Source organism: Astyanax mexicanus, chromosome 9 (assembly GCF_023375975.1).
Source record: "Astyanax mexicanus isolate ESR-SI-001 chromosome 9, AstMex3_surface, whole genome shotgun sequence".
Classification (NCBI taxonomy): domain Eukaryota; kingdom Metazoa; phylum Chordata; class Actinopteri; order Characiformes; family Acestrorhamphidae; genus Astyanax; species Astyanax mexicanus.
The window spans coordinates 8,880,295-8,907,527 of NC_064416.1; the positions used below are offsets into that span (position 1 = coordinate 8,880,295).

The 27,233-nt window shown below is 36.9% G+C and overlaps 1 protein-coding gene across 17 annotated transcripts in view; it reads right to left on the minus strand.

Annotated features, from left to right (window-relative positions):
* Positions 1-25,387, minus strand: part of prx (periaxin) — a 39,701-nt gene extending 14,314 nt beyond the window's left edge. For 9 of the 17 annotated variants that reach the window (XM_049483409.1, XM_049483403.1, XM_049483413.1 and 6 more), the window contains exons 1-6: positions 25,240-25,386; positions 3,958-4,013; positions 3,575-3,682; positions 1,655-1,777; positions 975-1,134; positions 534-727 (exon numbers count right to left, since the gene is read on the minus strand). In XM_049483409.1, coding sequence (XP_049339366.1) covers positions 534-727; positions 975-1,134; positions 1,655-1,777; positions 3,575-3,682; positions 3,958-4,013; positions 25,240-25,297 — 699 coding nt within the window. In that variant the 5' untranslated portion in view covers positions 25,298-25,386. Of the gene's footprint in view, positions 1-533; positions 728-974; positions 1,135-1,654; positions 1,778-3,574; positions 3,683-3,957; positions 4,014-25,239 lie in introns of all 17 variants that reach the window. The other 8 variants (XM_049483404.1, XM_049483401.1, XM_049483406.1 and 5 more) reach the window with 2 other exon arrangements.
* Between the last annotated feature and the right edge of the window lie 1,846 nt (positions 25,388-27,233).

Consider the following 27,233-nt stretch of genomic DNA (forward strand, 5'->3'; position numbering starts at 1 on the left):
TTTATCAAAGGAAAAAGTGCATTATCTTAAAATGTTATGTTTTAAACTGTTATGTCTGCAGCCCCTTTTAACATCCCAATTTAATATCCTATAAGTAAGTTTTTGTAGCATGTTCAGTTTTGGCTTTCCATTTGATTTGAATATTAAGCAACCCACATATATAAGATGTTTAACTGGATAGATTTATGGTTTATTTAAAAATGTGTTTCTGTAAAATGTGTTTTATTGTCTTGTAGCTCATACTACATGACACAGTTAGTTTTGATAAAACTCCTCTGTAAATTAAAGTATTAATCTTATTAAAACTTATTATTATTATTTCAATTACTTGGGTTATTAATAAATATTTATTATTGTCTATTTACATTAGAATAAACCTAATTCCATATTAATATAATTAATATATATATATATATATTAATATTTTTGTATATATATTAAAAAATATTTTAGTGAGCCTAACAGGTACATTTACCCAATATTTGTCTCTATTATGTGTAATCAGTTCAAAACAAAACATAAAAAGCCTGTACCATTCTTTGGATCTTGGCCTTAGGTCCTCGTAGCTCAACATTTGGTGCACCTGGACGACCACTGACTTCAATTTGAGGCACAGTCCTCTTCAAGAAGAATGACACTTTGTAAGGCTCTGCACACTGAAGAATCTTCAGAGCATCCTCATATTTCACGTTATCAAAATACACCCTGGCACTAAGCAGCTGATCTCCTACAAGAGCACACAATGATTCAAACAGTAACTCCAGCTGAGCTTTCACAGCAAAGTTTCAATGATGCAACTTTTGGAATCATTATAAACAGTAAATAGTTTTAATTTTATTACAGTTTTTATTACATGTGCATGTTCCATACTGCCACTCAGAGAATAGTAGAATCAGAGAACTCTTTATACAGTAGTAAAAATCATCAGGTGTTACTGAACAATTACGTTCTGCAGAACATGACGCTCTTTTCACCTTTTTGGAGGCTCAGTTGCTTTGCTGCCGGGGAATCTTTCAGAACCTCCTGGATGAAGATGCCCCTTTCTCCTCCACCGACAACACTGTAACCGCTGGCTCCTGCTCCAGCCTCCGTCTCCATCACCACCTCCACTAGCGCAGACCTACGGCCTTCTTCCTGCAGTGGGTAAGAATAATATATCATATTAAAAACAACGTTGCTTTTAACAGTAAGCAATTGGATCAATGGTAGAAATCAACATAATGCAAAACTATGTTAAATTAACTGTTAAGTAGCTTAAATAGACTGGCTTATAAGGCAGTGTTTTTCAGGGGCTGCAGTGGTACTGCTTGGGGGCCTCTGCATGCCCATGTGGGGCATGCATTGGTAGCCCAACTGGGAACCAGACAGTTTTGTCCACAGTTTCCTGTGGCCCCCTTAAGATGTAACTGATGGGCCCCATCAGTGTCAGTGGTTGGACCGGGGGAGGAGTTGTGGTTGGGGTTAATCATGGGCCCATCTGGGTTGTACACTTCAAAAAGGGGCCTAGATGAGACACATGTGTGATTAAGGTGTTTAAGGCCTATTTCTGAAGTCCACTTAGGTCCCAATTAGAGCTCATGCCCACCTGAAGTCCAACAAGCCCACATTTCACCCATGTGAGCACTACATTATAATGATTAAAAAAGAGCATTACCGAAGAGTCGCTACTCTTTTCTGAAGGATCCATCTCTGCAAGCGTAGAGTGACTCTCCTTCAGATGGATTCTCTTTTGACTCAGAACTTGCTTTAGTTCTGCATGAAGTTTCTCCTTCTGAACCTGGGGAAAGTTGTGAGAAAGTTGTAAGTTTTGTCAACTAACACACTTCATGTACATATTCTTTATTTACATAATGCTTAGAGGATACTTCACATCATATCTTTATGACCTCAAAATTACTGTATAGCTCAAATTACAGATTAATCACTGTAACAATTGCAGACGAGGTTCAAACTCACCACTATACTTCACATGGAGAGATTCAAGTTCAGTGATTAAAGGGTTTGCTGGGTTTAGAAAAAGCAAAGTTTAGAAAAGCAGACTGGGGGCTATATGGTCAATGTTTCTATCTCTTAGACTGGCAGAAAGTGGATAATGAAAACATCTTTCATTTTCAACCAGGGACTGAAGTTTTCAGTGTACTGGGGAGTCCCAAACTCATAATGTTATTTGAGACATTGTGTAGTGTGCTCTTGTCATTAATGCTTTATCACGGCTTAGAAATGGATAGGTTCTCCTTTGGCTCTTGGTTTCCCTCTATTTCTCTTGGTTTAGTTCCTTAAATCCTTATTATGCTCAAATGGAGTTTCTCCTGCTGAGTCTTAGTTTCTCTAAGTTCTTCCCTATAAGTATAGAGAGGTTCTTCTGTTTAGTCTTGGCCCTCTCAGCAGTTGTTCTAATTTTTTTTCTAGGAGGCAGTTCCTATGGGTTCTTCCTTGTGGAACTTTATATTCTCAGATGTTCATAATTTTGAGTCTCAGATCCTCTCCATGATTCTTTCTCATAAACTTAGGCAGGTTCTCTATTTGATTCTTATTTGACACCTTTCAGCATTTATGCCCCATTTTTATTGGAGGTTCTCATTTTGAATCAAAATTCCTTTCAGTTCTTCTTATGATCAAATGGAGGTTCTTCTTTTGAGTCTCAAGTTTTCTCAGTTGTTCTTCCTCATGCTTTAAGAAAGTTTCTCCTTTAATGTCTCAGTTCTTCTTAGCAGTTCATCCTCATGCTATTAGGCCTTTTGAGTCTTAGATCCTCTTCATGGTTCTTCCTTGTGAACTTTGGCAAGTTCTGTATTTGAGTCTTAGTTCTTTTGTGGGAACTTATGAAGGTTCATTGTTTGAGTATTGGATCATCTCCATGTTTCTTCCTTTTTAATTTTAGGGAGATTCTCCTTTTGAGTCTTGGTACCTCTTTATGGTTCTTCCTCAGGCTTTAAGGGGTTCTTTCTTTGACTCTTATAGTGCTTTCCCACCAATAGGACTTTGGTTCTTGAACCAGTTTCGTTCGGGCTTCTAAAAACCGTGGTGCTTTTCAGTAAACCAGCCTGCCTTTCTACAAGTTTTAGTGGAACTGTCAACGTGTCGTGTCATACGTCATCAACAGAGGACGTTGCACCGTGGTGGTGAACAGAAGTGGTCACGGTTCGTGCTGAAGAACCTAGTATTCTTCGGTTCCCGGTACGAATAACGTTCCTGGTTCTGGAACCTACTTTTTTTGGTGGAAATCTGGTGAACCGGTTCAAAATTAGGTTCCCAAACCAGAGCGGTGGCGGTCCCAAGTTCTATCAGTTCCTCTCAGTCCTTTTCCGAAACCTAGTTACATTCTCAATTTAAGTCTCATTTGCTCTTAGCTGTTCCTCAAGATTGTAGAGATGTTCCTTATTTTGAGTCTCAGTTTCTCTCATTTCTTCTTTGTGATCCGCAGAAGGATCTTCATCTGAGTCTTGGATTCTCCTTTTGAGTCTAAGTACTTCTCAGTGGTCCTTCTTAATGCTCTTAGGCAGATGCTCTTTTTGGGTCTTGGTTCCTCTCCAGGTTGAAACTAATATATAATTGAACTGCACTTTTTACTCACAACTCTTTCTGGACTGTCCTGCTCGTCAGGGGAGATGCAGTGGTGCTGGCTGAGCTGAGGGGCAGAGGGAGACCTGTCCGAAGGAGGGGACCGCTTTTTATCTTTTACCTGAAGAAGCACAAAGCAAGATTAGATGTGTTCATTAAACTATGCTGGAATAAAAATAAAAACATTCCAGTTGTAGAAGCTATCAGTACTTAAGTACACCATTAAAATGTAATTGTCAATGGTCCTTTAGTGAAGGCAACAGTTATGTATAGAACATATTATGCTATTTGTGGAAGTTCTCTAGTAATAGAACTAGGACTAGGAATGTTGAGCCCACCTGATTCTGTTATTTAATGTACAGTATAAAGGTAATTCCTTTGCTGGTGGATACTTACAGCTGGACCTTTAGGCTGTGGATGACCATGACTGTCCTCCACTTCAGTCTCTGAGTCTGAAAATAGAGATTAAAGCAATTAATTAAAATTAGAAACAAATGGAATAGAAATTGACCTAATAACCTAAATAACCTATTTTATATTTAGGTTGAAAAAGTATAATAAAGCTTACTGATTTACTGGACTGAATTGACTTAATTAATACTGTTGTGTTTTTTATTGTGTTTTAATAATGTGAAAGTCAAACTTTTATAATGAATGGACCAATAGAAATGCCCCAAAATGACTTAAACATAAAAATAGTAATTGTTTCTTCTTTCTGAAAGTTGCCGTTTTGTTGAACATTGACAAGATGCTAACTTCCAGCTTTAATTCAGTTTAATTTTACATCTGTATGATGAAAAGCATGCTTTATAACTAACTGGACAATTGGACATTTAGTGTGTTTTTGCATACAAGCTTCAACAGTTCTGAACTTAAAGGAACTGTTTGGTGATAAAAATAAAAATTATATGTTTTTTAAATAGCAATAGATGAAGCTAGGCTAACATTGCTGACAAAGGCTAGAATGCTGCTTGTGTGCTCACAAGTTTGTTCTTGCAAGGTAACTTCTCATTTTAAAAAACACCCAAAGACTTCTAAAGGCAGTAGTAAGTTGGGTTAAATGTAGTGGATAAGGTTTGAGTCCAAAGTTTGCAGGAACTTAACTATATTGGCAAAAGTATCAAAATTCCTTTTAGTTCTTCTTGTGATCTAATGGAGGTTCTTCTTTTGAGTCTCAAATTATCTCAGTCATTCTCCCTCATGCTTTAAGAAAGTTTCTCCTTTTGTTTCAGTTATTCTTAGTAGATCTTCCTAATGCTATTGGGCAGGTTCTCCTTTTGAGTCTCAGATCCTTATCATGGTTTTTCCTTGTGAACTTTGTGAAGTCCTGCTTTTGAGTCTTAGTTATTTTGTGTGAACTATAGGAAGGTTCATTGTTTGAGTATTGGATCATCTCCATATTTCTTCCTTGGAAAATTTGGTACCTCTTTATGGTTCTTCCTCAGGCTTTAAGGGGTTCTTTCTTTGATTCTTATAGTGCTTTCCCACCAATAGGACTTTGGTTCTTGAACCAGTTCCATTCGGGCTTCTAGAAACCATAGTGCTTTTCAGTGAACCAGCCCACCTTTCTACCAGTTTTAGTGGAACCCTTAACGCGTCTTATCATCAAAATAAAAATTATGTGTTATTTAAATTGCAATAGATGAAGCTAGGCTAACATTGCTGACAAAGGCTAGAATCCTGCTTGTGTGCTCACAAGTTTGTTCTTGCAAGGTAACTTCTCATTTTAAAAAACACCCAAAGACTTCTAAAGGCAGTAGTAAGTTGGGTTAGATGTAGTGGATAAGGTTTGAGTCCAAAGTTTGCAGGAACTTAACTATTTCGGCAAAAGTATCCACTTGCCTCCATTGTATTTGGTGATGCAAGGCTTGGATGGAGCTGCTTGGCCATAGAAACTCTCCATTTCATTAAGTGCTCAAGGCTTTACTGTTCTTGAGCTAATCTGAAGCTACATGGAATATTTAATAGTGAGTAGTGAAATTTAATGACTGGACTTGTTGCACAGGTGTTGCATCCTATCACGGTTTCACAGTGCTGGAGTTCACTGAACTCCTGAGAGCCTGATACCCATTTTGTTCACTAATGTTTATAGAAGCGGTCTCCATGCCTACTTTTTAGCAATAAAGTGCACTGTACCTCTTCAGGAGCAAGACTTGAGGCCAGTTCTGTAGCTGTTTCTTGTCAACATGAAGACCGAAGAAGCAGCACTACAGCAATGCAGCCAATCATACGGCTGAACATTACATTCTGAGTGTGAAAATAAATGTTCTGGTACTATGATTAGCTAGATGATCCTGACATCTTGAGGTCCACTTAAGCACCATATCCACTGAACAATAATAGCTGCACACAAATGAAAATGTCAGGCTGTTCGATGAGTGTTTGACTTATGATTTAGTGAGACTGACGCTATTCGCTGCATTGCTTTACACTTTTCAGATTCTTTCTGTGACTTTTCTGACCCTTAGCACATCTCTGGATTGTAGCATGTCTCTCTGTGCATGTGTGCGTACGTATATGCTGAGCTTTGGTCTGTGGTGGTTCAAAGAATGCAGTGCCCCACCCTGCTGACCACCGTGGATCAGGTTGCTATCGGGCATTCAGGGATTCTGATGGTGTTCCCTATCTGCATGATTCACATTTCTCTCTGCTAGACACTATCAGGTGTCCGTCCCGCCTGTATGAACACATTACTGGCATTAACAGCATTGTGGATCAGAGAGCTGTCATTTAATGAGTTTCTCACTGAACGGTTACACAACCTGTAACTGACACTAGCCACAAATTAGCCAAACAACTCAAAAGTATGCTGAGGTTAAGCCTGCTGCTGTGTTCAGACTATGATCTTCAAGAAGGTGACACCAAGCTGCATGAAATTAACCTCCAGCCAAATCCAGAAAACTAAAATCGCAACTCCATGGCCAAACACGCCAAATAATAGGAACACTAAATACATAGAAACGTACCAAACTAACCAGAAACTAGTGAAGCTAGCCAAACTCACTAAAAATAAAAAGATTAGTTATCCACATTATGTTGTGGGTATTATATTTAATAATTCACCAGAAGATAAAAACAGGAAAATTAACCCAACCACACTAGCCAAATATCAGGAAAGCTAATCCCCAAACTCAGGAAGCTTTGAGAAACTTGGACTGTTACAAACTGAATACTTATAGTCTTTAGTAATGAATGCAGGCTCTGCTTGGGATCTGAAGACGGTCGGGTGTGAGTATGGAGGCTTCGTGGTAAGAGCCTTAGTTAGAGCCCTGTGCTTGTGTTTGGAAGCTAACCAAAAGATCAAACAGTATAGAAGCTAACCAAAAAGCCAGATGTACATAAACAAGCTAATACCTAGCCAGAACATAGGGAAACTAGCCAGAGAAGAAAAAGGTAGGGTCGTTATGTTGAGTCTATGATATTTAACAAATTCAGGGGAAAAAAAACAGGCGACTTTAGAATATCAGAAAAATGAACCTCAGGTGAAATATGCAGGGAAGTTATTCAAGCTTTCCAAATTCCAGTGAAGCAATAGAGTAGCCCCATATTTTGAATGCTAACCTCAAATCAAACTTCCAGGAAAATAAACCAAACCAGCCCAGCAGTAAAAATGATCAATGCATAAAGGAAACTAGACTAATGGGAATCGCCTGACACTAGCAGGTGTTTTACCTGATAATGCTAACTGTGAAAGACACTGGACATTTATCTAACCATGCTAGATGCTAAATGGACTTTTTTGGAAGTTCAGAAATCAATATTTGGTGAAATAACCCTGGTTTTTAATCATGATCATCTTCATGCATCTTGGCACGTTCTCCTCCACCAGTCTTACACACTGCTTTTGGATAACATTATGCCTTTACTCCTGGTGCAAACGTCAAGTAGTTCAGTTTGGTTTGATGGCTTTTGATCATCCATCTTCCTCTTGATTGTATTCCAGAGGTTTTTAATTTGGTAAAATCAAAGAATCTCATAATTTTTCAGTGGTCTCTGAGCTTGACCATACTAATTTACCAGCATGACCAAGCTGTTGACCAGCATGACCAAAATTAAAATTAAAACTATAACACTTTACTGGTCAAAACCAGTTAATCAAGGTATATATCTGCAATAGCTGGTCTTAAACTAAATTTTTCAGCAGGGACCTCTTAAAATCTAAGGGGTAGTTTCTCAGACCAGGATTAGATCTAGTTCCTTAGGCCATTTTCCATTAAAAGGAAGGCCTAATCCCTGTCTGAGAAAGCAACTCTTACAGGTTTGTGTGAACTTACACTTCAGGTTCTGTTTCTGAAAGATACTACTGTCCAATACTTAACACTCAACAAGTGTATTGTTATAATATAGAAGGGGAGCTGGCTAAACTGATCAGCAAAACACTTCATAGCGATATGATCTCAGTCCGCCAGCATTTATAGTATGTTTACAGAGGGCACGCCAGTAGTGGTGAGCGTGTGTACGACAGCACTCTGACTGACTGAAAGAAGCAGCTGCACTCATGTGATGCTGTATGCAGTGGAGTGGACAGTAGGAATGCTGGAGGTCAGATCTGAGCTCAATATAGACACACTCTGCCCTGACCCACATCTGGCCACACACTCTCGGAGTTTTACACACTCGCCGAGTGTGTAAACAGGCATAATGCACCTACACTTCTAAAGTCAGTGAAAAGTGTGGAGCTACCCGACAGGCTGCGTGCTTTACATAGTGTGTACCTCACAGTGTAAACTCTATAGTACACCAGTTAAACTGTATACTGCACACTGTAACAGTTTATTCTGTATATGGCACACTGTATACAGTCCCGTTGCAATGCAACAATTAAATGCAATTAAATGCAACGATAAACTGTGTTAGAGGCTGTTTAAATTCTGTTACGGTCAATGCAGGAAAGTACAACCACACAGTTATCAGAATCCCCCTCAAGGGGGCACTCCCACAAGTTACTGACAATAGAATATAACCAGAATGGAACATGTTCAGCAGCATCCATGCACATCAGCTTTAACATCATTGAACAAATAAAGCTACTGACAAACTGACATTAGTTTCACTTTTAAATGATAGAAAACATCACATCAAAGTGTCAAACTATCCTTTATATTTGACAATATTTTATTAACTTTGCATGTCCTTACTCATCTTAAATTTATTTAGCTGAACTGATTTTTATATGGTTATATTTATAGCTGCGTTCTATTCTGCAAAAGAGACGAGGCGCAGTGCATTTTGCCTCAATCTTGATCAAATAACAATATAATATTTCAGTAAAAATAATGGTTGTAGTGTGTTTTATACCTTTGCTTTGCTGTTTGAACTACACTTGATCCGACATTGTTTATTATAACGTTATTACATTTTACCAAGACAGATGAGCAATGCCGCACGCTCTGCCGTGCTCCGCCATGCTCTCACATTTCCAGCAGCAAGCAGCATTTTAGAGCACTGAACAAAACTAGTAATTAATTAATATAATGGTATGTGGTGGGGCCCATTTTACTTGGGGCCCCAAATGCCTTGAAGTGGCCCTGACTGTTTACCACATATTGTACCAGTGTATGCTTTAGTGGTGAATGCAGGTTCCTTTTGGGATCTGAAGACAGATGGGTTTGAGTGTGGAGGCTTCATTATAAGAGCCTCAGGTCTGCATTTGCTCCAACTGCTGAAGTGATGATCTGAGGAGCAGGTCATTCTGTGCAGGTCATTCTGTGGCTGCATGTGTTGCCTTTGATGGCAGGGCTTCCAAATGGAATTTGTAAGCAGGATAATGCTCACCCATATACAGCAAGGGTTTCCCAAGAATATCTCCACCAACGTTTTCGTCAGTCATGAATTCATGAGAAATTCTGAACCTGTATACATCTAGCCAACACGTATCTTATCCAACAGGGTCTTAAAGTCTCTTTTTAATTGTAGAGTTTTTTTTTCCAATAAATCTCCCAAAATATACCCTTTCATTCTAATATTGTAAGCTATATACAGCTCTGGAAAAAATAAGAGACCACTTAAAAATGATGAGTTACGTTGACTTCACCAAATTGGAAGCCTCTGGAACATAATCAAGCCATCAAACCAAGCTGAACTGCTCAAATGTTTGCACCAGGAGTGTCATAAGTTATCCAAAAGCAGTGTGTAAGACTGGTGGAGGAGAACATGCCAAGATTCATGAAAAGTGTGATTGAAAACCAGGGTTATTCCACCAAATATTGATTTCTGAACTCTTAAAACTGTTTTCTTTGCATTGTTTGAGGTCTGAAAGCTCTGTATCTTTTTTTGTTATTTCAGACATTTTTCATTTTCTGCAAATAAATGCTCTAAAATACCATATTTTTATTTGGAATTTGGAGAAATGTTGTCTGTAGTTTTTAGAAAAAAACAACAATGTTCATTTTACTCAAACATAAACCTATAAATAGCAAAATCAGAGAAACTGATTCAGAAACTGAAGTGGTCTCTTAATTTATTCCAGAGCTATACTATAATATCATCAATACTTTCACACAGATAATGTTTAATTCCATTTCAACAACTACTTTTTGGTGTGTTATATTTTATTTTTTTGTCAATTAATATACTATATATTCTACACACTATATTATTGTATACTATATAAAGAAACACACACTGTATTAATATATACTGTATAACTACATACACATCACTGTGTCAATGTATACTGCTTACAGTATCCCTGTATATGTAATAGGATTAAATTGTATTATTTACTAATCAATTACAGATTAATCATCACAACAACGGTAACAACAATAGAGCTACAGACACTAGACTGATCCAGAATGTTTACTAGTGTTAAGTGTCCTTCACTTAGGTGGCCGAGGACTGCACAGTGCTGGACGTTGTGTGGCCTTTAGTGGAACAATCCCACATCAGGCTCAAAGGAAAGGTCAGTGTTGTTTATTGTCGATTATGTATTTATGAGCAGACAATGAGGGGAAAGCTCTCCAGCATGACTGGAATTCTGTAAAAAGGTTTGGAGCTGTGTGGAGTCAGTGGGCTGAGAGTGTCGTACGATCTACACTCTTCAGCTCAGTACCACACACACACACACACACTTCTCCTGACACACAGAAAATAATAAAATAAATATACTATCCTTATTATGACAGTACAGTAGTAGGAGTATTCGTTTTTTGTTATCATGCTTTTGTATTTCTGTACTTGCAATTATACACTTTAAGCACTTAAAAATATTTGCATGTATTTTATTATATTTGAGGTTCATTAATATATAATGAAAAAGTGAAATTAATTAAAATGTGTAGATTAATACTAAAGGCATTCAAACTATGAACTAAAAACCTCTGAAATTATTTAGTTAACAAAAAAGTGTTATATAATATTTCATATTTAAGATTCTTTAAAGTAGCACCTCTTGCTTAGATTAGACAGTTTTGCACATCTCTGCTGGATTTTCTCAGTCAGCTTTATGAGTTAGAGTCACCTGGAATTCAGGCTTTCAGTTAACAGCTGTGCTGAACTCATCAAGAGTTAATTACTTGATTTTTTTGTCTCTTAATGTGTTTGAGAGCATCGGTTGTAAAGTAGTGAAGAGGTAGAGTTACAGTTTACAGTGAATAGTGAATATTTCAGTAATGATCTAATCCATATCATGGCAAGAACTATTCAACTAAGTAAAGAAAAAAGTACTTTAAGAAATGAACTTTGAGAATATCCTCATGTTTAGTCGCAAAGACCATAAACACTTTATGATGAAACTGGCTCTCATCAGGAAAAGGAAAGGAAGAGCTAGAATTCCCTCTGTTGTACAGGATAAGTTCTTTAGAGATACCAGCCTTAGAAACCACAAGTTAACAGCTCCCCAGATAAGAGCATCTAATAAATGCTTCACAGAGTATTTTGGTTTGTTTAACACGTTTAAGTTACTACATGATTCATTATGTGTTTCTTCAGAGTCTGGATGACTTCAGTATCCATTTACAATGTAGACAAAATAATTTTGTTGTTTTTTGTTTTATATTTACTACAGCTGTAATAGTCACACTTTGCAATGTTTATTTATTTATTGTACATCGGTTCTGCCCAGGGGGAAGTGACATCATGACCCAGCCTCTCCCATGGGTGCCCACAGGAAATGCCTTATTGTAAACAGGACACTGGGGGGGTTCTGCAGATTTGGCTAAACTGCATCAGAAGCCATCAGTCATACACTTATCTATACACACATCCTGTGTTTAAAAGGGTCTAGAATGAGTTTGATTTAAATTATTAAACTCCTCACTTTAGTCCCTCACTCTCAGGATTATAGAAATTAAACACTAATTTCACTGAATAATTAGTTTTATAGTAGATATTATAACATTATTAGCAGACACTGATTAATTCACAGTGGATAACAGATTATTTATTGTGGGTATTATTTCTAAATAATAGTATAACAAAACGTGTATAATTTATAGTAGATCCTAATACAGTAGATATTGTAAATAATAACAGAGCATTTATAGTCAGTACTGAGTAATTCATAGTAGATGCTGAATTATTTATTATAAAATATTAAAATAATTCACAATAGATACAGAAAAAAGATACTAAATAGTATTTCCCTTCATAGTAGATACTGAATTATCCAAAGATAAATCACAGTGTATACTGAACACAGAACAATTCATAGTACAGTACCAGTCAAATGTTTGGAAACACCTCATTTAATGTGTAATGTCTGTTTTGTAAATTTAATATTGAAGACTATATTAAAGTTATACAGGAACACATCCTGAATTATTCTGTGAACAAAAAGTATTAAACAATCCAGGATATGTTTTATACTTTAGATTCTTCTAAATAGCAAATTTATCTTTCTCAGTGTCTTTATGAGGTAGAGCCTGGAATAGTTTTCTCAGCGTCTTGAAGGAAGGAGTTCCTGGAGGTGCTGAACAATAGTTGCTCCTTTTCCTTCATGCTGTGAAGCTCCAGCTCATCCCAATTAAATCACCCTAAATCACCATCTCAGTTCATCAGATTTAGATCAGGGGATTAATGTGAAGGGCAAACACTTTTTTACTGTTTACTACACAATTCCGTATGTGTCCTTTAACTGTTTTCATGTTATTTTTTAATATTAAACTACAATGTAGAAAATAAACTAAATAAAAAAAAGAAAAACAGTAAATTAGTTGGTCTGTTACTGTATATGATAAATAATTAGCAGTAGGTTCAGCATAGTCTGCTGTAGGACATGGAGACCCACTATAAGTTAATTTTGACAGGTTTATGAACTTAGCTATTAATTTTTCCAGTTGTGGCTGGTGGTTGTTGCTAGGTTACAGGTGAATATGGTGTACTGATACTTGAAGACAGGACAAGTTGTTGGGATGCTGTTTCAAAAGGCCACTATCAGTTCATAGTGGCATTCAAAGAATGCCTCTCAGCCAATCACATTGCAGGGTCCAAACTAACTGTGGTGTATGTCATTCTTGAATTTGTGAAATAGTAAAATTCTTATCATCCCTGCTGTCAAAACAGTTTAACCACATTAAACTGGTTAAGCTGGTTAACCAGCTTAGATTTTCACGATCATAGACGGTTTAGCTGGCTTGGCAAGCTCTAGATAACAAGTGTAACCAAGGTTAACCAATAAACTCCTTCAAGACGCTGAGAAAACTATTCCAGGTGACTCTGGAAGTGTGTGCAGATCTGTCCTCAAAGATAAATGTGACACTTACTGTAGAAGAATCTAAAGTATAAAACATATTCTGGATTGTTTAACATTTTTGTTTACAGAATTATTCTGCATGTGTTCTTGTATAACTTTAATCTAGTCTTTAATATTAAATGTACAATGTAAAAAAGAAAAAAACAACAAAGAAAAAGCTTTACATTAGTTGTGTTCAAACTTTTGACTGGTACTGTACTATAAATTATTCTGTATTCACCCTACAATTACGTATGTAATTACATATGTGTTCTTGTATAGGTTAAATTTACAATGTAAAAAATCATTAAAAAAAAAAAGAAAATACATTGAATTAGAAAATGAGTGTCCATACCTTTTACTGGTACTACATTTATTTATTTATTTTTTGCATATTTTTGGTATTTTATGTATTTATTTATTAAACTTATATTTATGTTTACATGTTGTTCATTTCAAATGTATATTTTTAAATTAGCACTATTACATAATTTATTTATTCATTTTTTATTATCAATATTATTCATGTGTGTATTTTTGTGTGTATATCTTAATGTATAGTTTAATCTTCTGCTTTTACCTAATGTTTGTTATTATTATTATTATTATTATTATGAATAGTAGAAGTAGTAGTAGTAGTAGCCCTTCTGACTAGGTGTGTCCAAACTCTCAGCAGTGGGAACAGATCATCAGCTCTGTAAGTTGTGCTATGTTTCTGTAATCAGAGCATGTTCTCTGTTTATTCATATCTCAGAGGCTTGGCCTCCGCAGGGAATCTGATATCTGATTATTTTAAAACACGTCGTTCTCCTGCACCAGTAAGACCAGTATGAGTCCATTAGTAAAAGTGTGTGAGGTGGAGAAGTGTGGAGCTGAGGGAACCAGGCTGAGGCTTCACTGTGTGTTCAGAAGGAGTTCTGTTGTATTTCACCACACTGCGCTATCTTAGCTATGGCATCCAAACTCACACTGACACTCAGGTCTTATGACCAGACCCAGCAGCTGCGCCGCTCTGTAAAACCAATATAGAGAAACGCACACACACATGCACTCATACATGCACATAAATACACACGCATGCATACTCCAGAGTCCAGCTCGAATGCGTGTTATAATCTGCAGTCAAATCATTCTGCAGACCTCAAATTGCTTACATAACCTACAGTGCAATTTCCCTTTTTGTAAGATAATAATATACCAAAATGTGTTTTATGTCACTTACATTTAACAGTCACTCACAGATGTTATAATTCATTCTTATCAATCTTATTAATCAAAATAAGAATTTAAGGGGGTCACATTACTGAACATTAGTGTCATACATCATAAACAACCAAAGGTGTCAGGAAAAATTACTAATACAGTCCTGTATTGGATGTAGCAGGTCTAGATATAAAGCCACCTGGTAGACAGAATGCGTTAGGGTTAAGTTTAGTGCTTGCAACATAATTATTTTTCTGTATGTATTGTATAATTTATGGTGGATAACTGAACGATTTATAGTAGATGCTGAATAATTCATAATGGAAACTGAATAATTCACAGTAGATACTGAATAAGTCATGGTGGATACTGACTAATTCATAGTAGATGTTGAATAAGTCATGGTGGATACTGCATAATTCATAGTAGATGCTGTATAAGTCATGGTGGATACTGCATAATTTATAGTAGATGCTGAATAAGTCATGGTGGATACTAACTAATTCATAGTAGATGCTGTATAAGTCATGGTGGATACTGCATAATTTATAGTAGATGCTGAATAAGTCATGGTGGATACTGCATAATTTATAGTAGATGCTGAATAAGTCATGGTGGATACTGCATAATTTATAGTAGATGCTGAATAAGTCATGATGGATAATGAATAATTCATAGTAGATGCTGAATAAGTCATGATGGATAATGAATAATTCATAGTAGATGCTGAATAAGTCATGGTGGATAATGAATAATTCATAGTAGATGCTGAATAAGTCATGGTGGATAATGAATAATTCATAGTAGATGCTGAATAAGTCATGATGGATAATGAATAATTCATAGTAGATGCTGAATAAGTCATGATGGATAATGAATAATTCATAGTAGATGCTGAATAAGTCATGATGGATAATGAATAATTCATAGTAGATGCTGAATAAGTCATGGTGGATAATGAATAATTCATAGTAGATGCTGAATAAGTCATGATGGATAATGAATAATTCATAGTAGATGCTGAATAAGTCATGATGGATAATGAATAATTCATAGTAGATGCTGAATAAGTCATGATGGATAATGAATAATTCAAAGTAGATGCTGAATAAGTCATGGTGGATACTGACTAATTCATAGTAGATGTTGAATAAGTCATGGTGGATACTGCATAATTTATAGTAGATGCTGTATAAGTCATGGTGGATACTGCATAATTCATAGTAGATGCTGAATAAGTCACGGTGGATACTGAAAACTTAGGTGCTGAATAAGTCATTATGGGTATTGCATAACTCATATTAGATGCTGAATAAGTCATGATGGATACTGCATAGTGTATAGTAGATGCTGATTATTCACAGTAGACACTAACTTAATATTATTAATCCATGATGAATGATAAATAATTCTCATTAGATAGAAGATAATTAATAGTAGGTGCTTAATAAATGAATGACACTGAAAATTTTATAGTATATTGTGAATAATCTATACTGAATGCTAAATCGTTTATAGTGGACACTATAGTGTATAACTGGCTTATTCATATGTATTGTATAATTCATGGAGGATAACCGAACCAATTAATGCTGAATAATTCATAATGGATATTGAATATGCATTAATGGATATTGCATAATCCATAGCAGATGCAAAAATATTATAGCGAATACTGAATAAGTAGACTAAATAATAGATACACTATTAATAGATCCACTAATTCATAGTGGGTATTAAACAATCATAGTAGCTGCTGACACTGAATTATTAGGATGAATTCATAGTGGATTCTACGGTGGCCGAGAAAGCCCAACGCAGTGCAAATTGAAAAGCGCTGCAAAAGCACAAAACACATCCATCAAAATTACAACACAGGCGCAGCAAATAGAAAAACACGCTGCAAATAGAAAAACACGCTGCAAATAGAAAAACGCGCTGCAAATAGAAAAACGCGCTGCAAATAGAAAAACGCGCTGCAAATAGAACCACAACACAACGGAAGTGAGTCACAACACAACAGAATTTTCCCGGGGGACCTTAAAAGATACTGTACCAGCTAAGCTGCGTCTTCAGTAACGTCTCGGACTTCACTATGTGTACAAAGGACAATAAGTGGCAAACAAGGCGTTTTGTGAAGCAGAACTTTTAATAATATGCACACAACTGTGGTAATCACAGGTAATAAACATAACTTACTTTTCAGAAGCTTGTTTGCCACTTATTGTCCTTTGTATACAGCTGGTACAGCATCTTTTAAGGTCCCCCGGGAAAATTCCGTTGTGTTGTGACTCACTTCCGTTGTGTTGTGGTTCTTTTTGCAGCGCGTTTTTCTATTTGCAGCGCGTTTTTCTTTTTGCAGCGCGTTTGTCTTTTTGCAGCGCGTTTTTCTATTTGCTGCGCCTGTGTTGTAATTTTGATGGATGTGTTTTGTGCTTTTGCAGCGCTTTTCAATTTGCACTGCGCTGGGCTTTCTCGGCCACCGTAGGATTCTGAATAATTCATAGTAGATAGTAAATAATACCTAGCAGTTTCTGAATAATTGGATGACACTGGATGACAATTGGATGATTCATATAATTCATAGTGAATGTTGAATTTAACAGAAGATATAGTGGAATATATTATAGTGGAAACTGAATTACTTAGTAAAGATAATGAGTAAATTATAGTTCCAAGTATAGGTAAGTATAGATTTTTTTTAACACATCCATAGTAGTTACTCAAAATTCATACTAGGTATTGAATTGTTCATAGGTTAATTGAGACACTGGCTAAATTAAAGCGAACACTGAATTGTTAAAGTTTGCAGTTTAAAGAGTTAAATGTTAGTCCATTAAAATTCTATTTGGACTGGCCATTAACTTGTGATGTTATCCAGTTGAAGCTCCCAGCAAGATAATGTAATAGATAAAACCACTTTGTACCTACCTCAATCAGCACTTCCCTCTGAAGCTGAAATGTGCTTGGAGAAGCCTCAGTGAAATCCTCATTGACACACTCTCACTCTCTGCCCTCTACTGTCAGCCAGCGACTCTCTGAGCAGCCCAGTCCCGTCTAACAGCCTTTCTAAGGGGAGGTGGTCAGAAAACCAATTGGACGGAGAGCCGTGGGATGCCCCATGTAGGGAGGGAGGGCGAAAGGGTGGGGCTGGGCGGGGGTAGAAATTTGACTTGGACCTGATCTTGTCAAATAGTGGCCTGAAACACTGCTGTAGCACACACACATACACACACAAACAAGGCTCCTTCAGCTAGCCCAACCCAGCAATGCTGAAATTCCCTGAGGAGTTGGAAAAAATGCACGAAACAATCAGAAAACAGTCCAAATCCAGTCCAGCAGTGAAATCGAAGCTGTCTGGAGCTATTATTAGCCCTCAGAGACCAAAAATAAGAAACAGCTCCAGTGATTAGCGGAGCTATCTCACTTCAGGCCAGGCAGCTGCCTCTGGTTTTGGGGGGCTTAGCGCTGCACTGTTTTTGCTGAACGCTGGTAAAGGCCATACACCGTGATCTGTCAGGGCTAGGGTGTGTTCTATCAGGTTCTGTAGGCACTGAGCCCGTGCTGAAACAGTACACTGGGATGATGCCTGGGCAGCCCAAATGAGAAACAGCCAAACGGGCCTTTAAACCCCCAGCCAGCGCGTGACACCCTTGCTCTGATTGTAAATAGAGTCTGGGGGCTGCCAGCGGTTTGCCTTTGTTGGAACTCAGTCATTGTTAGTGATATAAAAGTTGGATTTAGTTTGGCATGGAGAGGTGCAGTAAGCAGGTCTGCTTGGCGTAAAGCAGTGTGTGTGTGTGGGTGTGTGTGCTGTCTGCACAGTGATGACTATGTCAGCGGAATAAAATGCTAAAACTCTGAGCACTGGAGCACTACTGATAAAGACACATGACTGCTACACTGGCCACACATCACATGACTCCTGTTGAGTAGACACAATGGGTTTACTTTTAGTCAAATTAATCCATCAATGAAGTCATGAAGTGCACTAGTGTTGTTTAAGCAATAGAGCTATAACCTTTTTTTCAATGGGACAACACTGACAAAATGACACTTTGACACAATGAAAAGTAGTCTGTGTGCAGCGTACTGTATATAACAGTGTAAATCCATTCTTCCCTCAAATTAACAAAATATACAGCCAATAATGTCTAAACAACCCGCAACCAAAGTAAGTACATCCCTAAGAGACAACACCCCCTAAATGTCCAAATTGAGCACTGCTTGTCATTTTCTCTCCAAAATATCATGTGACTCGTTAGTGTTACTAGGTCTCAGGTGTGCATAGGGAGCAGGTGTGTTCAGTTTTGTAGTACAGCTCTCACACTCTCTCATACTGGTCACTGAAAGTTCCAACATGGCACCTCATGGCAAAGAACTCTCTGAGGATCTTAATAGACGAATTGTTGCGCTACATGAAAATGGCCAAGGTTACCAGAAGATTGCCAACACCCTGAAACTGAGCTGCAGCACAGGGGCCAAGATCATCCAGCGTTTTAAAAGACCTCGAGTTGGTCTCAAGCATGTGTGGTGGCAATCAGGTGAGGAGATTAAAGATAAGTGTGTCATGCCTACAGTCAAGCATGATGGTGGGAATGCCATGGTCTGGGGCTGCATGAGTGCAGCAGGTGTTGGGGAGTTACATTTCATTGAGGAACACATGAACTCCAATATGTACTTTGAAATACTGAAGCAGAGCATGATCTTCTCCATCTGGAAATATATATACATACATTAACTCACCTCAAAATGCTTTTTGCAATCATTTAGTCCCCCGTGGCAATGCTAAAATCACAATTACAAACTGCACAGCGGGCAAGACTTTCATTGTTTTTCACTTTTACCAGACATGCATATACTTTAGAGTGGTCAGAGGTGAAATGAGTTTTGATGGGAGCCATGATGCTCCTGAACGCATCCCATCCAGGAGGGAAAAAAACAATGCCCGCCCACACTAACAACGAATTGGCTGATTCACAGACTTTGCAGAGAACAGGCCAATCAGAACCCTGTTTTGCATGCGCTTCATGAATATGCACACGAGGGAAGCACCTTTCTCTTCCTCTATCTCTCTTACACACGCATGATTGGGATTCTGGGAGATTTTATCTGACTTGCGGGCATCAGGGAGCCGTTATCGATATGCGGTAGACTCTGGTAAGTCTGTATACTAATTATCATTAGCCTAAAATGCCTGAAACCTTGTATCAGACTGTGATGAGTTAATCAGTGATTTAAATATGCCTTATATAGATGTGCAGAACAGAGGTTTTAGGCTGCTGCTGCTGCTAATATTGTTTTCAGCAATAAGTAATTTATAAATAATTGCTTAGAAACCAAATACCCAAGTCTTTAAGAGAACCTCCACACGATTTGAGGAGAATGTGTGATGATTCATACTGTATGTCCAGCTAGCACAATGCTAATTGGTAAAGTGTTTGCTTTCCTTTGGCCCTATCTTACACAATGCACAAGTGCATCACAATGCTCATTGCTATCTCACACCCCACCAACAGTCTATCTTACGCCTTTCACCTGTGTCGTTTGAGTAGCAGCGGTGCTTGTGAATATATCTACTCTGATGGTTGTGGTGGTCTGAAAATAAGGTGAGTTCAGGTCAATTTCTATCGAATTGCTATCTTGGCAACAGAACACACTGGTGCACCACTGACTGAATGCAATCTAGACAGACATCAACAGTGAATTGTTAACACAAGTGCATCCCCAACATGCGGACACTCCCACTTGTTATGCACACATGGACACACAGCAGCAGTCCACAAGAACACAAGTACAGACAAGAACGCAGATTGAACAACAGCCTTGGACACGTCCAGGTAGCTGCACCGCTTAAATAGCAATCCACCAAAGTCAGAGCTCACCTGGCTCTTAAAGGGAATGGCAAGTGACATGCAGATGTTACACCCACAATACACCCATGATTAAATAAGATAATTAATACATGCTTTTTGCAAGTTTCAAGCCTAAATCAAGCTGCACTGTGTCTTTTGTCAGGTTGATCATGCTCTTAGAACAAATAAACAATCAAACTAAAAACAAAACATAACCGACACTGGTCCAAATCTAAACTGGCCACCCATCTTAACCAGCTTAATCAGTCTAAACTGGCCATGCTAATATTATTTCTTCAGAAGGGGGTTGCTATCCTTTTAATAGCATTTTCATTCTCCATAATAATTGTGATATAATATGTAATGTAAATTAAATAATACATTTAAGATTTATTAAGCTATAATTTTAATAGTGGTGTCAATCACCCATCAGTTTAAATGCTGGTGTGTGTTTTCCCTGTGTTTTTATATATATATGTAAATATATATTTATATATAAATATATATTTATATAAATATTATATATAATATATTTAATACTAATTTAGTATGGTATGACTGGCAACTGGCAACAGACAAACAATCTCAGAGTAGTGTGTGTGTGTGTGTGTGTGTGTGTGTGTTAGAGAGAGAGAAGGCCAGTGAGGAAGATTAGATATTTAATTTAGATTTCAGCATAAACTAATCATTTTACCTTCTGAACTCAACAGAGGCAACACTGTGCTTACATTGGTAAATAAAAAACTAATATGTCACTCTGCCCTGAATTATAATTATTTAGCATCATTGATTGAGCTTAAATCCTGTTCAACGTACAGATTATTTGTGTACATTGACGGCACTAATAATCATATACATCTAAATGGTGATAAAACATTTTTAAACCATAAAATCAGCCCGAGAAAATTCACAGTTTTGTATTTCATATTTCACATATATGTCTAGCTGTGTAGATTTCATAGTAATTGAATGAAACGGTTCCCATTCTGCTGCATCTGTGTGTCAGGCTGTACAGTAAATACATCCTGCTCTAAATCAGGTGCTGTCTCCAATCAGCCACACACACACACACACACACACACACACACACACACACACACACATATACAACCATCTAATGCTGTCTCTAATAATAAACTGTCTACCTATCTGACAGCATCAGCAGAACAATGCCTACACCACCCTCTTCTCCTCCACCTCCACATCTCTCTCTGTTTACAGAAGCAGAACCGAGTCAGAACAGTGCAAACAGACAGGTGTAGGGTTAGTCACATCAGGAGCATCACCCAGATCCAGGGGTTAAACCAGTAGCAGCTGCAGGTGGAGTCAGATATACATTATAGATAAAGTGTATAAGCATCCCTGATAAAGGGTTCTTTGACACAGTAAGATAACCCTATCCACTGTTTTATTCTGATGAATGAAAATGTTTAAAGTATGATGTCTTGAATTTTTTTTAGAAACTTGAATTCTAGTCATGTAGTTTTATTGTTGATATTGCATATGTACAAGGCATACAGAAGATTAAAATTATGTTATTTCTACCCAAAGTTACAGCTAAAAAAAAGATATAAAGCAATATATGAATAAAATACAATAAAAATAAACTAAATAAATAATATAAGAATGAAAATAGACACTAAACATGGTCATGGATATAGACATATGTGAAACAAGAGACACAAGACAATAGTGCAATATATAAGAGTGTAACCTAACCAGTCAGTAAACCATTAAGGGGGGTGTGAAACATACAGCCCACAGCCTGAAACTGGCCCAATAGAGGTTTTAATCCAGCCTGAGAATGATTAACCTCACATTCTCAACTAGGAATACAGCTCTGGAAAAACAATAAAAGACCACCTAAAATGACGAGTTTCTTTGATTTTATCATATTGAAAACTTCTGTAATATAATCAAGAGTAAGATGATCACAAGACATCAAACCAAACTGAACTGCTTGAATTTTTGCACCAGGAGTAAAGGCATAAAGTTATCCAAAAGCAGTGTGTAAGACTGGTGGAGGAGAAAATGCCAAGATGCATGAAAAGTGAAATTAAAAACAGGGTTATTCTACCAAATATTGATTTCCGAACTCTTCATCTTTTTGTTATTTCAGCCATTTCTCATTTTCTGCAAATAAATGCTCTAACTGACAATCTTTTTATTTGGAATTTGGGAGAAATGTCTGTAGTTTATAGAATAACAACAATGTTCATTTTACTTAAACATAAACCTATAAATAGCAAAATCAGCTAAACTGATGTAGAAACTGACACAAATAAGAAGAAATTCTCTCCACCTAAACTAACACTAAGGTACAGGCACACAGAGAGACAGTCAAATTAAACAATACAACCAATTAAAGTCTCTGTTTGAGTTGAAGACAAGATAATAGAGTCAAACTCAAAGGCATGATCTTTCTTTTTAGAAAGGGACAACAGTGAATTAAACCAAATCCATAGAAGTTGGTCAAAATCAGTTTAGAGGCAAAATCAGTTAGAATCTTCATTTTGGTTGGAAGTCTGGGACAACTGAGTCAAAATGAGAGATAGAACCAATTAGAATCTTCATTTTTGAGAAGGGGCAAGACAACAGTCAAATTCAGAGTCAAAACCATCAGAATCTTTATTTCAGGGAGGGGTGGGTCTCCAAAATCGTGAATTTGAATATAAAGGAAACAAGAGAACTGCTGTAGCTAATTAGAAAGAGGTTTGCTTGTTGTGAGATCATGATCCAACCTCAATCTGTCCCAAACTATCAAATATACTCTACATGTTTGAGCTACATGACTGTTCAGGTGCAGTTTAACTTGGTTTATTTACCCAGATATTCAATACAGTGATTTGCATTGCACATCCCATTGAAAAAAAAAAATAGTTTGAAAGTGGCAAATGTTCTGTGTTAAAACAGCTTCACACTGCACACATATATATGCTGGTCTGGAACACAGGCCTTCCTTTGTTAATTTTCTTGCTCCTGTTCCAGAGAGCTCTCACCAATTATCAGAGATGCATTCACATCTTTACAACTGATGCTCTCAAACACATTAAGAGGGAAGAAATTCAAGTAATTAACTCTTGACGAATTCAGCACAGCTGTTTACTGAAAGCCATTCCAGAAAATGCCAAATGTGTAAAGCTTTCATCTAAACAAGAGATACTACTTTAAGAATCCTAAATATAAAACATATTCTGGTTTGTTTAACACATTTTTATTTACTAAATATTGTTTTTGTTGTTTTTATAGTGTGGACTTTAATATTAATCTACAATGCAGGAAAATATACTTAGATATTGATACTATATATATATAATGCTTAAGTTTAGTATGTTCAGTATTTTTTTCTATAGATAAACCTGCAGCCCATCTTTAATTACAGAACTGCAGCTCTGTGAGATGAAGGCTTTTTAACCTCAGCTATATTTAACACACTTTTAAGTTGTGTTTCAAAGATCTGTTCTGTTCACCACTAATAGTAGTCTGGGGAGGTATTAAAACTGCGGCTATAGAGTGTTTATAATGTGCACGGCAGATACTATTAATATATTAATATTATGGTTCAAAACATAAAACATCAAAATCATGTAAATGTCAAAGAATTTTAATCCAAGTCATTAGGGGCATATGTATTAGTTCAATCATTATTAAAATTCTGATACAATTAAAAGGGCAACTGCAAAATTCACACAGAGCAAAATATCTTTTTTGTTAAATGAGCACTGTGCATTTTTTTTATTTGAGTTATTAAAATACCAGCAACATAAGCGTTACACACTTAACCCATTAATTTATGTTAAATTGTATCTGTTTAGTCCGAGGTTTCTGAGCACAAATATGTTTTATCCAATCAAACCACATTTTATCTAATCAAACCACAACACATGACAAATATAAGTTGTTACTTTACCTTTTAACTTTATGATTAAATTTAGTATTTGGCTCATTTGGTCTCAATGATTTTTTACCAAAACAAATTTACCTATAAATAAAATAATTGTAATGAAACCAAATCAAAAGGTCAGACTGATATCCGTTCATTTAAACTAGGACTATTTAATGTTTAAGCACTATCAGAGCTATGTAGAGCTATCAGACCAAGCTCTGCTGTTTTCCTATTTACCTATTCACTCTGTTCCAGTGTAGACAATTAAGCCCTTCCTTTTTTATCCATTATTCCTTTTGTCTATTAAAATGTTAACCCTTCTTTATTTCTTTATTTAAACCATGAATATTTCTTAATTCAGGAACATGTATACAGCTCTGGAAAAAAATAAGAAACCACTTCAGTTTCTCTGATTTTGAGTAAAATGAACATTGTTGTTTTATTCTATAAACTACAAACAGCATTTCTCCCAAATCCCCCCCAAAAGTTTGTAATTTAGAGCATTTACTTGCAGAAAATGAGAAATGGCTAAAATAACAAAAGAAGATGCAGAGCTTTCAGACCTCAAATAATGCAAAGAAAACAAGTTCATATTCATAAAGTTTTAAGAGTTCAGAAATCAATATTTGGTGGAATAACCCTGTTTTTTAATCACAGTTTTCATGCTTCTTGGCATGTTCTCCTCCACCAGTCTTATACACTGCTTTTGTATAACTTAATGTAACGTCTGGTGCCAAAATTCAAGCTGTTCAGCTTGGTTTGATGGCTTGTGACCATCCATCATCCTCTTGATTATATTCCATAGGTTTTCAATTCGGCAAAAACCAAAGAAACTCATCATTTTTAAGTGGTCTCTTTTTTCCAGAGCTGTATAATAATCACCCATAGATTAATAGTAAAGAAAATAACATAAATTCATTTTGTTATTTCTCCCAAAAGAGAGAAATGGTTGGATATAGGGTTATTCGTTGGAGGGGCTCAATTTATGATCCAGCACTAATCACACTGATGGACATGCCCTTTGACCCCTGTTCAGGCCAGAGAGTGTAATTGGGACTCACCTGCGCGAGACGAGGGCGTCCAGGTGACCCGAAAAATCCCCCGCAGACACTCACACATGGCTGAGAGAGGCGAAAACACATACCCGCACTCACGCCACACACACTCACTACCGTGGGCTGCCCGCTCTCCTCTGTCAGGTGCGTGTGTGTGACCGGTCAGTGAGTCAGAGCAGCGACCGAGAGAGCCAGTGCCTGACCAGAGTGAGAGAGAGTGAACCAGAGTGAGAGAACGGGGGAGGTGGGCGAGAGAGGGGTCATGGATGGAAGGGGGGGTGCACTGCTTATAGACAGAGAGATGGAGGGATCGAGGGTCATCACGAAATGAGAAAGAGAAAGAGGTAGCCAGAGACACGAAAGAGAGAGATAGAAAAGAGAGAAACAGTGAGAAAGAAAAGAAAGACAGAGATAGACAAGACGAAAAAGAGCTAGAAAAAGAAAAAACTGAGAAAGAGAGGAAAAAGAAAGAGAGAGAGAGACAGACAGTAAGACAGACCTTGAGAGCAACAGAACAAAAAAGCTAGAGACAGAATTCTAGAGAAAGAAAAGAATAAAAGAATAGAAAAGAGAACAACAAATAAAGATAGCAAATAAAGAAAGAAAAACAGACAGATTAAGAAAAAGAGAGAAAATGATAGAAGGAATGATGAGAAAGTTAGAGATAGAAAAGATTGACAGATCGAGAAATAGGAAAGGAGACAGAATAAGAGAGAGTTAGACAATTAAAGGAGAAACAAGTGAGAAATAGAGAACAAAAAGCGAGAACAACCGAGAGATTGATAAATAATAAAGAAAGAAAAACAGACAGGAGAAGAGAAAGGGTGCTGGTGGGGGAGAGAGGTGTTTGTGGATGGAGAGATGGAGGGATGGAGAGACAGTGGTGAAAAACAGGGTGAGCTGGGGTAACAATAGTGCGGTGGTCAGAGGGCAGTATTAGGCTCGGCAGGGCGAGTCAGCAGATTGCGGCGCTGCTGTAAAGCCCCAGCTTTTGTTGGGAGGTCCAGAGGCTTTAGCAGTGCTGGTGTGGGGCCTTGTTACCCGGCTTAGTGAGAAACAGCCCAAACGGACCTGCTGTCAGACACAGATCAGCCCCAGCCCCAAACCAGGCCAAAGAAAAACACATTCCCACACACACACACACACACACACCTCTACCAAAACAGCCTGTGCCACAAACAACCCTCATACAAACATACCGCCCAATTCCATTTCTAATTTTTACATCTACTCTTTATATTAGAGTGAAATACTCTCCCTAAGATCCTAGCTGCTGGATAATTTAATGTTATTTAATTTAAGTTAATTTTATGTCTTCAGAATAGGGGAAGGTGGTGCAGCAATTCATTATTATTGTCCATTTCTTAATACGTCTGTTTTTTGAGAGCTGAAATTCTTAATCGCTTTCATGTTATTTTATTTTTCTGTTCCACTTTAAATGATGCAGCCTTTGCTATCTGTTGTACCATGTAAGGTGGAACAGGAAATGTAGCCAGATAAACTAATAACAAATTTTATAATTTTTATGAATAAATTGACCACATGACATTAAAAGTACACATTGAAACAACATTTGGTAACACTTTTTATGAATGTCATCTCTAAAAGACTCTATAAACACATTCATAACACATTATAATACATTCATAAGGCATTAAAAACATGGCTATACAGATTTATAATGTATATGTATGACCCATCATAGCCATGTTTATTATGCATCATGAATTGTGATCATAATGCATTAATAGCTGTCTTTATAACATTTAAATATGCATTAATACCAAGAAATTCGGTCTCAGCTTGCAGAATGTTAAAAGGAAGGCTAAAAGGAAAGACAAAGTAAAAGTCAAATAATTTGAAGGAGAATTTGTATTAGTTAATTCATTATTTAAATTCTGATACAATATAAAGGACAAATGGCAAATTCACACAGAGCAAAACTGATTTTTTGTGAAGTGAGCACTGTGAAAATTTAATTAACATCCTACTGAGGGGTA